At 37.3% G+C, this 13,465-nt stretch overlaps 1 protein-coding gene across 2 annotated transcripts in view; it reads left to right on the forward strand.

Moving 5' to 3' along the window:
• The window catches only part of CHID1 (chitinase domain containing 1), a 110,688-nt gene that overhangs the window by 49,992 nt on the left and 47,231 nt on the right, over positions 1-13,465 (forward strand). Inside the window, exon 10 of one of the 2 annotated variants that reach the window (XM_069857851.1) lies at positions 585-624. The exons of the other annotated variant lie outside the window; for it this stretch is intronic. Within the exon in view, the coding sequence (XP_069713952.1) occupies positions 585-588 (4 nt within the window). The 3' untranslated portion in view covers positions 589-624. Of the gene's footprint in view, positions 1-584; positions 625-13,465 lie in introns of those variants that run through there. 2 annotated transcript variants of the gene reach the window in all.

Consider the following 13,465-nt stretch of genomic DNA (forward strand, 5'->3'; position numbering starts at 1 on the left):
GTAGACACCCACACGCAAATATATGAACATAAGTAAATTTGACTTGCAGTAAAGGTTTCTGGCTCTTCCCTTTGTTTTAAACCTCAGAAGTGTTTTTCCTGATTCCATCATTCTGTCTTTGAATGTTTAGAATACAACAATGAGACAGTAAAGAACTATATAATTATTATTTTCTCAACACTGAACTGCCTGAATATTGCCTGTAGCAAATTTACTATTGAAAAAGATCCTAAGGGACAGAAGAGTACATTTCACACTATGCCTACTGTTTAAAATGAACATCACAAATGACTACCTTTTTTTCTTAAAACAGATGCACTGAGACATACACACTCACTCACAGCCAATATGCCATTGTACAACTCAACTTCAGAACAGACCATTTGACTAATAAACACAAGATACCTTTCACTCATTTCAAAAGAAACAAGGAATGTGTTTTGCATAAAAAGTAATTATAACAGCTTTGTATTTAATGTCATATTTACAAGTTGAACAAGCTGAAATATGATGGTAATTTTACTTCATAGAATTACTTCATGTTCTATCTTCTCTATATGAATTATTTGGTCTTTCACTTTCAGCTAACAGCTAACATGAAAAGGCTGTCGTACTTTGTTCGGAGCAATGGTGAATACAGGTAACCCAAAATTCAAGAACACTGGGCAGTACAATAAATATTCTGATGTCAGCTAAAGACTTCACCTGGGCTATGCTTGTGTTTTGTTTGGGGATTTTTTTGAGGTGTTAGAAAGAACATCTGACCTCTTCACTGAAAGGAAGGGTTTGTTTTGCCTAACCTAATAGCTTTTCATGTTCTCCAGTTTATTATGTTAATCATATACATTTAATCAGTTATTTAATGAGTCCTGTGCATTTTCTCTTGTCCTTCTTGATTATTCATTCCTCTGTTTTCTCTTAAAGGTCTTCCTCCTGCCCTCACTTACTGCCTTTTATTCTGCACCTTCAGACTCTTGCTAGTTTTTTGTCTTAGTTTATTGCTAAATATAACCATAATGAATGGAGTTGCTTTGCCTTTTCACTCAGATAATTTGCCTGGAGGAGAGCTTTTTGCCAGGGAGAAAAAATGACAAACGTGTCATCTATTTAACGAGCAAAACCTCTACCAGGATTCATGTAAAGTTGCGGGAGAGGGAATCACTTTCATGGAAAACAAACTGAATTTTTGTTTCTGAAATGTGTTTCATACTGACAGTGGTTCAGGTGAATAATTTTTAGCATGAAAGTGACAGTGTAAGAATCATCTCACAAAGTGAGCCAAACAATTCAGCCTTTCTCCAGCCCTCCAGTGCATAACGGTGCAGCAACAGACCTTGGTTTGGATTTTGAAAACATGTTTTAAAAATGTTGACATTTGATACTTTCTTCTCCTTCACAATATTAACTGGCAGCCTCCAAGATTTCCTCCATTACAGCTAAACAAGGAAGGTGGTTTATAGTGTCCTCTTTGTAGTAGCAGCAGCAGATTGTCTACAAACTATGTGTTCAAGGATGGTCTGAGGATGTTATAATATTTTCATCTACTTAAAAATTACTTTGAGGACATCCAAGTTATTTGTCTTTTTTTACTTTTTTAATGTTATTGTACAGAGTAAAGGTTCTGAATGTTGTCCAAGAAAGAATAATCTTTGTTAGTGAAGGATGTGTGACACTGTCCTGTAGCAGTGCTGGAGGCCCACTGCAATGGGTTTCTTCTATGCTGGAAACAAATAACAGTTCAATAGTATTACTAGTGCTGTAAGTCTCATTATACTTGCTGTGTTGTTCTATTTGGACTTGTTATTTGATGTGTGATTTTTCACCTACTTATTCAAAATCTTTAGTACTTCTATTAGATATTTTTAATTCCTATGTTCACCTCATGGCAAGTTCAGTATACCCATACATGATCTCTTTTCTTACACTATGCTAAAGCATGTTTAAAAAAAGTTATTCTACATATAATTCCAAATTCTACATATTTTACAAACTTTGCGACATTGAAATAAAAAATTCTCATATGAGCTGATATTGAGTGTATTGTTTTCAGACAGACTTAAGCCTTCTCCCAGTGTTGCAGCCCAAAAAGGTGCATGCCAGAGTTGGAATTTACCTAACCCAAATAAGGAACCAGAGTTCATAAAGAAAGTGAACTAGATCAACATCTGAAATTCAACTCAAGATCTAGTGAGGGGGATAGAAGAGCATGTTAATCTTAAAATAAATTGAAAATATAAATCCAATATTTCTAGTATTTCAGGACTTTAGATCACCTTGACTTCCTTGTATTAAAAAAAGCTGTATTTTAGGCAAGAACAAACTTAAAAGGAAGCTTAGCAGAGATTGATAAGGAAGGGATGCTAATCATTCGTAGTTGCATAGCACAAATGAGAGACCTCATTGCTCTCTATAACTACCTGAAAGGAGGTTGTAGAGAGGAAGGTGGTGGCCTCTTCTCCCAAGTGACAGTTGGACAGGACAAGAGGGAATGGCCGCAAGCTCCACCAGGGGAGATTTAGGCTGAACATTAGGAAAAAATTTTTCAGAGAAAGGGTCATTGGGCACTGGAACAGGCTACCCAGGGAGGTGGTTGAGTCACCTTCCCTGGAGGTGTTTAAGGCATGGGTGGACGAGGTGCTAAGGGGAATGGTTTAGTGTTTGATAGGAATGGTTGGACTTGATGATCCGGTGGGTCTCTTCCAACCTGGTTATTCTATGGTTCTATGATTCTAAATATTACTACAATTGAAAAGCAGTAAGACTGGCTGAATAACTTGTGTAAAACATATTTATTTATTTACTTGTGTTATGGCACTGTTAAATTGCAGAATAGTGCTTCCAATTGCTAGGAAATGTGAAATGTATAAAAACAAATTCTAAATATTCATTGAAGACAGAGCTAAAGTAAATTATGTATTGAGATGCCAAGGAGTGATTTTTGAGCTACCAATGAAAAATAGTATCTCCTTGCTAACTGCTTGAAGTTTCACTGAAATATGTTTTCTTTTGAGGTCCTTATGCATATAAGGGTAAGTAAGCCTCGCTAACATAAACTGGTTGACAGTTGCCAGAGAATCCTTGTGAAGCTCAATTGGGAAGAGTTTGCACTGGATTATGTAGAGGAAAATCCAGGTAGAGATAGGAAATCAGATTTCATGAGTTTTGCTGTACATGGAATTTCTTACTGTAACTGTAGTCCTTGGTGTTTGGAGGGGAGAAAAGTTGTAGGAAACTTCACTGTTTTCAGTACTTAGTGTATCCTTCTGTCTGCTGTCAACTGTGTACTTGATTGGGCTAGAGTAGGTTATGTCTGTGCATGTCTTGGTATGTTTCTTTGGATGTGGATTGCATAGAATATTGCAACAGCTTTTTGATCAGTAGGCTTGGCTGATAGGATGCTTTCTGCTTGACCATACATAAATTTGGGAAAAAGAACCTGATCTGCTTTACACTAATCTGAGACTCAAAATTATTATTAAAGTGTATTTGCTGTCAATTTGCACAGCAAGCAATATTCTGCTGGTAACAAGGTATGTAAACTTTGGTTTTCTTAATACTATTTAAACTGACAGGAATGATACCCAAATCTGAAAGCCTGTCTAAATGGTAACTGGTGTCAGTAAACACATTTAAGATGACCTCAGAAACCTCCTTTATTACCTGCTCTATCAGATTCAGAGTTCATGTTTCAATGGTTTTCACTAACTCATTTTGTCTCCTGAGGAAGAGTTTTTATGTGTTACTTATGTCATCTCTTCTTGGTACACAAGCTGAGCAGAATTAATTCATGCACATGAAAGTTTCAACAGTGATTAAAAATAAAATTTCATTCAGTATTAACAATTCTGCTCAGAACAAGCCAAGTTATTTTACAAAGTTGGTTTTAAATTATAAAGCTTGTTAATGTAATATTGCTCTCATGTTTATGGACTAGGTCTTTAAAATAGTTTATTTCATAGATTTAAATGTATTTGATACATATAGATGTGTACTATTAGGTAGATATCAAATAATCAGTGTGTTTCAGGGGAATAATTTTCGATTTATGCCTGCCTTTTGTTTTTCTTTCACATTGGTAGTATGGGTCTTATTTCATTTTTGTCTTAACGAGCTCTAAATCTTGCTCTTCTTCTTATAGCCTTTCACCTTTAAATTCCACCAAAAACTTCAAAAACATGATTTCTGAATAGAGCAAAAAAATTCTTGCCAGGCTTCTATCATGCATTATCTGTACTTCAGAAGTATGTTGGAAACCCAGATGTAGACTATACAAGCACAGTACAAATTAAAAATGCCCTGTTTCACCTGTAGTGATTTTGGTCCTGTATAGATGCTTCGTTAGCCCTGAGTAATCTTTCAACTTTAGTTTTTGTTTTTTCCCCACAAGGTCTCTCTATGTTACTTATCTGCAAACTGTGACTGGATTTTTCATTCTTTAAGGAGAAGATTTCAAAAAAGTAGAGTTATTTGGGGAAACAAAAAAAAAACAGGAAAAGGAAGACTGAAAAAAGTATCACATTCAAATGCCAGATGGGTGGAGTTATCAATGAAGAATAGTACTTGGCCAGGTTACATAATTTCTGTTTATGAAAGATACCGTTCTTAAAGAACTAAGGCTATTGATGTAGTAGGTAGTTTACTGGGAAACAGGTAAAAAATAGTAATTCTGTTTGTCTCGCGTTACTGTATTCACACTTCTTTTTTTCTTATTTTTCTATCTTCCTTTCAAAACTCTTTGACAGATGCTAAGGTTAATGAATTTTAATTTTAATTTGGCCTTTTCCTTGGATTGCTGACAGTTACTTCTACACCACAGAGACCTTTCTTTTCCAAATCACTTCATGTTTCTGTAAGAAGTGGAGCATGTAATGGAAACTTCTTCATAAATAAGTGAACTCAAATGGAACACAGCCAAACACTATCAGAACTGGCTCCCTGAATCCCAGTCTTGTGTTTTACCGTCGTATGAGAGATTAGATTCATTAACCTCTCATTAGAAATATGTCAATGCTAAAATCCCATAGCATACTAGATTCAGCCTATTAGAAATCCCAAAAGGCTAGTTAATGCAAAAGAATTAATATTTCTTATTCCAGAAAATAATAGTAGATTACTCATTTGGCTCTGTTCCATTTCATTGTTATGGAAACTTGTTAGATGCTTTTTCCTTTAGAATGAGCATAAATTGTATTAATCCAGACAGAACTGTTTGATAAAAACTTTTATCATAGTGGAAATAGAAGCACTTGCAGTATAGAAGTGTTTATTTCATTATTACTTTTTCTACATATGTGGATAGAGTATATTGCATGCATAGACTATGGTATATATTTTACCTATAAATATAATAACTTCTGCAAAAATTTTCTCTGTATCAGCAATATCTTAACTTAGACAGAAGTTGCTATTTATAGAAAGATATTAAACCCTATTTGAGCAGATCCAAATGCATCCAGTTATTAAAGTACTGTGTTTAATTCCAGGTACAGTTCAGAATATGAGGTGGAATGAAACATCTTTTACATTGCCTTTTGACCTAAGGAGCTTTCTCTTCTAATGAGAATAAGCACTGCAAACTAATTCGAGTAAGGTGGAATTCATTCTGAGTTAGTCATATTACCTAGCTTCTGCTCAAGTTTGATGCAAACGTCAGTTAAAAGTCCATAAAACAAGTAGCAAATGACCCTTTACTAGCAATACATTTTTGTGTGTGTTTGCATTCATCTGCTACTGTTAGAAAATAAATTTCCATTTTGTGTAGTTATTTTAAGAAGCATGAAGTAATGCTTTTGAATTACTTAATGTCATTGCTTGAAATGGAAAGCAGTATTTTCAAAGACATTTCAAAGACATTGCACTAAGTTATGCAGAGCTAGGCTTATCTGCCACTTTTATTAGGACATTTGAGTGCTATTTCAAAGTAGGTGAGGGTTGAACACAGGGTCATTAGTAAGGAAATGAGAAAGAGTTAGAGTGGTGGAACCATGCTCTTCCCTCCCTGAGAAAGAAACGGGAACAGTTGTCAGAAAAAAACCACAAGATCAAGGGGATCTTGTACCCTCCTCCTCCTGGGCAGAAGGCAATGACTTAAAAAATGGGAGTGAGTGGAGGCAAGTCTAAGCTTGGAGCAGCGGGTGAACACCTTCCTTGCCCACCTTGTCTTCCCAGATGACACTATACAACAGGTATGAGGCTCTGGATTTGTAAAGTCAGTCAGTTGATGATGTGGATGCTGGTCCATCTATACCAGAAGTGTTGCCAAGGTCAGAAAGGACTACCCCTGGTATCATGACCACCTCCATGAAGAGGAAAAGATGGGTTAAAGCAGTAGCTCACTCCTTGCTGAGGGGGACATATGGTCCGATATGCTGGACAGACCCTCCTCTTAGGGAAGCCTCCTGCCTCTCTAAGGCCCAGGTTAACAACATAACTAGGAAACTTCCTAGCCTGGTAGAGCACTTGGGCTATTAGCCATTATTGCTCTTCCATGTGGGAGGCAGTGAAGCCACAATACATAGTCCCTGGGCAATCAAAAGAGACTTCAGGGCCTTGGGATGGTTGGTAAGGGAATCTGGAGCACAGGTAATTTTTTTCCTCAATCCTTCCAGTTGCTGGCAGCAATCTTGGAACAAACAGAGGAAGCCAGCCTGTCAGTACATGATGTCACTGCCACAATTTTAGGTTTTTCAGTAGTGGAATAGTCTACACAGAACAAGACCTGCTGGCATGAGGTGGGATTTACCTTTCTTAAAGGGAGAAGAGAGTCTTTGCTCATGAGCTAGTGGGGCTGATTGACAGAGCTTGAAAACACTTGAAGGGAGAGCAGGACAAGCCGTGGGATGACACACCAAGTCTAGAGGGCTGAGGTGCTAAGCATGTTCATCTGAGAACTTCTGAGTACACTGGAGCACACTTGGAGATGGGCGAAGGGCTTCTGAGGTAATAGGAACCAGCAGGGAAACACTGGTGAAATGCCTTAAAGGAATTACGGGGTATTCCTCTAAAAAGCTGATGCGGCCAACAGTGCAGCTGAAGTGCCTTGTATGAGTGCATACAGCATGGGCAACAAATAGGAGGAATTGGAAGCCATTGAAAGATGTTGAGGTGCTGCTGCACATCCAGAGGAGGGCTATGAAGCTGGTGATGGGTCTGGAGCACAAGTCTTACAAAGAGCAGCTGAGGGAACTGGGATTGTTTAGCCTGGTGAAGAAGAGGCTTAGAGGAGACCTTATCATTCTTTACAACTACTTGAAAGGAGATTGTAGTGAGGCGTCTCTTCTCCCAAGCAGCAAGTGATAGGACAAGAGGAAATGGTCTCAAGCTGCATCAAGGGAGGTTCGTATTGGATATTAGGAAATATTACTTCACTGAAGTAAGGGTTGTCAAGCATTGGAACAGGCTGTCCATTTTATGTTTTCTGTTAACAAACTTTCACTACTGCAGTGGAGCAGAGAGCCAAAGAAACAGTAAATCAAACTGGAAGTTTGTTGTTTTCATAGTCCAAACTAAGACATAAAAAGTAGTATTCTTAAAAAAAACCAGGTGAAACTTGTTTGATAGTCACTTACAAAACGGCTGGGGAGGCTTGAATTTGCATTTATTGGCTATATCACTTTTGAAGCCTATTTTATAAAATACACAGATTTCTGAGGTGCCACGTTTAGGTGTTAAGACTGATTTTTGTTTTCGGGGTGCATGGGATTTTTAGAATCATTAAGAAATAAAATGGAAAACACCAAAACCTTGATAAGAATCAAAACCAGATAACTTTTGAATCATTGTCTTAATTGCAAAACGAGGTGAAATTTTTCGTCTCAAAGATAAACTCAGATTATTGTCATTCTTGACTTCTTTGAATTAACTGGCATGTATGTGTATAGAATCATAGAATCATTTACATTGAAAAAGTTCTTTTGAGCTTCAGGTCTAACTGTGAACCTAACACTGCCAAGGCCAGCACTAAACTGCATCCCTAAGCACCACATCTACATGACTGATGCATTTAATTAGCTGTTAGTTATAGAGGTAGACCTGTGTTTTGACTCAGAATCTGTAATTTGTTGATTTAAGACAGAACATTTTTTTAGAGACACTGAAGTTTGGTTTGGCTTATCTTTATTTTTGCCTGTAGCAAGCTCATTAGATTGCCCTGGAGTCTCAACAAGGCAAAGTACAGAGATCCATCTCAGTTGCCTTGGTTTTTGAAACGCTGGTGTCTGTTGTGCACAACCTAGGGAATTCTTTGTTCAGTAGTTCAGAGTTTGTTGTGGGATTGTTTGAGGGTGGGTTTGCTTTGGGTTTTTTTTTTAAGGGTAACTTTACTATTATTCTTTGCCAAAAGCAAAGAACTTTTTCCTAGAATATTAAGCTGAAGAGCACCTATTCAGTAGAATTGCTCTAAAGGAACAGCTCTTTCCTGTTTGCTGATGATTCTTAATTGTATCTGTGTTTTTCAGTATGTGGAATTCCTGAACTGCACAATTTGAACGTCACCTGCGAAATATGCCTTTGTACACCCAAGTGGAACTACTATAAGTTTTGTGATTAGTTTTAACTAAACAGATTTTTGCTTTCTCTAGTGCAAAATACTAGGGAGAATGTAGTATATTGCTTAAAAGTAATGGCATTTAAAATCACGCTTGTCTATACTATTGTAATACTCGTCAGTTACTTATACATACAAACAGAAACTTCGGTTCATTTTGTAACTTTCTAGTGAATGCCATTTACCAGGAGCTCCAAGTGGACCTGAAAAGCAAAACTGCTTTTGGCTCACACAGCGTATCCTGTGGCATTGTGTGGGCAGTGTTTCTTTTCCCAGGGCTGACATGATTGTGTATATTATTCTGAATAGGTTCATTGCAGAGACGTGCTGTAATTTCAGAGTGATATTTTGTAAAGCTCATTGAGATTTGATGTTGAATGACATTGTCACTAATATGGTTTTAAGGACCTTAAGTCTCAAAAGACTTTAACTGTAAAGACCTTCTGGTGCTCTACTTCTGTACTTTTGGCACTGAAGAGACACTTCTGAATCTGATGGGCTTCTCTGTTGGGTTTTAGGGTTTCAGGATTTTTCCTTTTTCATATGAAACAGACCAACATACCGCTGATTATACATAACTTGTTTCTTACATTGCAGTGACGTCTTCTCACAAGGGGCAGTGTCTATTAGTGATACACTTTAAAAGGTGCGGTAAATATCTACATTCCTTAGTGCTTTCTGTAAATAAAAATTCTGCCTGTTTTCTACTGCATCATCTTCAGGGGATAGGTCTCCATTACATGCTAAGAGGCCAGCTGAAAATGAAAATGAAAGCTGAAAATGAAAGCAAGTCGTTCCTTAGCTCTCTGGTCAGTCACAGTTCAGCTTTGATTTTATCTTCTTTCCCCTCCAGATAGCTGGAACTCCTGGATATAGCACTGATGGCAACACATGCTGATTAAATTTGTCATGACTTCTGAATATCACAGGGACACATAATTTTCTTTCTCATTCCAGCACGTCATTCTTTTAGTGGCAGTTCATTGCAACTACAAAAGTTCTTTCACTGACGATAGTTAAACAACCAACAGTGTAATTTGTTGAAAGTTGCTGATCATACATGGTATCTGCTGTTATTAATTTCCATGAGAGCTGTGTCTGCCCTACATACATATAAATAGATATCATGACCTGTTACATAACAATTATTTAGAAAGGTTTGAGAAAGAAGAGTTGTCCTCTAGAAATACCTTTTAAGTTTAAGCAGTTGTCAGATAAATGTTTTCTTTACGTACATTCTCTCATAAGTACTAGGCAAGTCTAGAATATATTGATGTTTACAGACATGACATTTAAATTAGTTACACAGGACACTTTAAGGCACTGCATGACTAATCCATGCTAGTAAATCCATCTATGATACTAACGCTTGAGAAAGAGGTATCCCAAGACAAACTTCAGGATACTTGGCGTTCTACCTGAAGTAACAGTAAGCACTTTCTTAAAGATGTTTTTGTCAGGACCTGTGTTAGCTCTTAGCTGCTTTTCTGCTTCTGTGTCTGGTCTTGTGCAGTGATTCTGCTGAACTTAATCTTGCTTCCTTTACCTGCAGAAGAACTTGCTTTTAAAATGAGTAATCTGCTTGTGTATAAACTGTGATGGCGTAGCAGGCCCCTATGGTGTTTTAGCCTAGATGAAAGTAATTACTACTTCCTAGTTGTTTACTGTGCCTTTGATCTTTGCTTTCCAACTTTGGCAAAATAATTCTTACAATTTTGGAGCTTTATAATGTCCAGTGTTTCCATCAGTGATGGTTACTGGGTGGTTGATTCATAATCTGACAGTTGTTGCTGATCCAATGGTTATGTATAGTTTCTGAACAGCTCTTTTGCTAAGCCAAGTTCATGTATGCATACAGTCACTATCTCAGTAACCAAGTCACATGCAGTGTTTAGAAACTGATGCGGATCAGCTCTATGTCCTTTACAGCCACCAGTCAGCACATACATTATTATGTATTTTTAGAGCTAAGGCAACTCTAACCTTCCAATGGTTGCCTACAGTCTCATTTTCAATTACTTCTAAATTCAATACTCATACTTCGTAATGGAAGCTTATGTAAGTTTTCTATTTTTGTCTCATTCTAGCTGTGGCATATAAAAAACTTTTGATACTCTCTAATAGCAGTGAAATTGGAAATACACACTCCAAGGCATTTTCTTACTGAGATTGGCTAATGTTTGCAGTTCATGAAGACCTCAGTGATCAAATTGACTGTTCACCTTCTGTCATTCAGCCTGCTGTGGTGAATTGACATTCAGAAGCTTGTAGCTAATTACATGGGATAATAATATACTTCCTTTAACAGTCCTTATTAGCAGAGAGTATACTTGACATTTTATGTATTTATTCAAGATGATGCAATTTTTAAAATGGTCCCAGGGAAAGGCAGGTCAGCATTTCTTAAATGATATTTAGCAGCTTGTCTTTGAGTAATGGCAAAGGGCCGGTACTAGATGGAAAGTCATAATCCTTCTGATGAACCAGCAGGAGCATAACTGTCTCACATCAAGAGAATATTTCAAGATCCAAAAGTTATTATTAAGGCATAATATTTTGACTTCTGTAAAATGAGAATTAGCTTACCTTCAGGTGACAGGTGGTTTACAGAATACAGTAAGGTCTTATATCTGAATCACTATCTTGAAAAGCATCAACTGTGGAGTTTTATATAAACTTTGTATGTCTTAGTACATTTTGGCTTTGATTGCGCATGTGTCCAAGATGCTTGTTAGATATTCAGAGTGCTTTACAGTGGTCACACAGGGTTTTTTGTAAGTAAAGCTTTGTAACTTAGTATGTTCATAAAAAGACTCAGGAGGTAATTACCCATTGCTTTATGATTTAAGGGTGATACTTACCGCTTACAAAGAATTATTGTGTACCACATCCCTGTAGTTGCTGTGGTCTACCAGTATTCTCAGTGCTTTCTTGGCTGCCTTGACAACAATTGCACAATGCACAGATGCTTGACTACTTTTCACCAGCATCCACATCTCTTCTGCTCCTGGATTTTCCTTTTTAAATCACAGGCTTTAAATGGTTGGGTTTTGGGGTTTTTTTCCCTTTCAAACTTCATACATACAATGAAAGATGCAGCAGTCATCTTGGGGCTGAAGACAAGTGGCAGAACATATATGCCTAGGATTTAAAATAGATTCTTAAGCAGCTTTCCTCTCTGAGGAAATATAAGGTGAGTACTAGGATACTGGATGATGGAATGGTACATACTCTGTTAACCATGTATGAATGTGCTGTACTGATGATGCCAAAGCATAATATTAAAGGCCTGAGGCAAGGGACAGAGGTATACACCATTGTTTACGCCATTCTTAAAAGCTCTACAATTAATTTGAACTATTCCAGTGTTCAGTCATAGTATCATTGCAAGGTAATGCACACAATTTCCTTCTTTTTATGCTTTTGTTGGAGTGCTGTGACATTGCTGTATTTCAGTTATCTGCAGAGATTTTTGTAATCAAAGGTCAAGTTGGTGTTCTGCTGTCTGTAGTTCTGTGAGCTACTGCAAGAGCACAGTCCCTCTTACTAAGCAGAAGACTATAGTTAAATTCTTGATGTTGTTTCTTTAGCAAATCTGACTTTTTCTCTCATACGGATTTCATGGACAACATCTCTCTTGTCCATCTTTCTTTGTACCAAATACTGTCACAATCAGTCTCAACAAGCAAAGAATAAAGAGAGGGAGACCCCAAATCTGGTAATATAAGAAATACAAGCCCAGGGAGGGAGTGTTTCGTGAGTGTCATGAATCTAAGCAGGCTGTTGTGAACAGTCAGTGATTTATCTTTGTTTTTAAACAGATGTTCCGTAATTGCCTTATGCATTGTATTACCCATCAATGGAATGTTTTTGCAGCCTACGCTGATGGTGGCAGTGGTTGGTTTTTGCTTCTTAATGGAAAATTGCTTCATAAAATGGCTGATTTCCTTTACAAAAGATATTTTTAATTGGTTATGATGTTTAAATGTTTATTATGTATGTATATTATGTATGTATGCATACATACATAAATAAGCAGCCGCAGGAGATTTAAACGCGGCAAAGCCAGCAGCCATGCTCAGTCAGCGAGAGACAGCAGCAGAAATGATAAGTGCTGCAACCAGGTGCTAGATCGAGGCAGAAAACATGCTTTGTGGAGTGAGGGGAACCCCCCAGCAGGGAGCGAGGAGTGGGCGCATCCTGACTCCTGGTCCCATACATTGCCATGTGGCGGCTGATGTGGGGAGCGATCCCAGAAGCAGTTGTGGGAGATTTAAATGCCCCCTTTCTACTGTTATGTGAGAGTTGTAAAACGTTCCCTCAAGTGTGTAAGTGTGTATCCAGCTGGAGATTTTTTGTTATTTATGTGCCAATTAATGGTCAAAAAAGAAGGTGTTGTTGGTCAAGTAAAATAATTCGAATGTAGTAATTCTTAAAATACAAGGAGGAAAGGAGGTTTATTAAGAATTCATGCACCAAGTTAATCTATTTTCTGGGACTTAGAAGATAAATTCTGTGGTAAAATGCATGAAGGGGTGAACTTGAGCACTTTTTAAAGGGGAACAGGCAACCACATAGTATCTTTGAGTAGAAACTAAGATAAAGACTACTTCTGCAGGTTTTGATGTCTGCTTTTTCAGGAAGCTTAAGGGGCTCCAGTACTGTCCACTGGTTTTGTGCATGTATTTATAAATATTCTTTCAACATCATTTCTATGCTTATAATATGAGTATATGTGGCTTGCCCTGACTTTGAAGACTTTACTGATCAGCAGTTTAATGAATTTGGTGAGGAACTGGACACTACTCTTGATTTTGTCATTCGCTTGTGTAGCCTTTGGCAAATTGCCTAATATTTGCATTTCTGGGATTTGAAAAATGTTGATACTTATTCTTGTATAATGCGTCTGTGCAAAGCTAG

The sequence above is a fragment of the Phaenicophaeus curvirostris genome, chromosome 5, assembly GCF_032191515.1.
Source record: "Phaenicophaeus curvirostris isolate KB17595 chromosome 5, BPBGC_Pcur_1.0, whole genome shotgun sequence".
In the NCBI taxonomy this organism is placed as follows: Eukaryota; Metazoa; Chordata; class Aves; order Cuculiformes; family Cuculidae; genus Phaenicophaeus; species Phaenicophaeus curvirostris.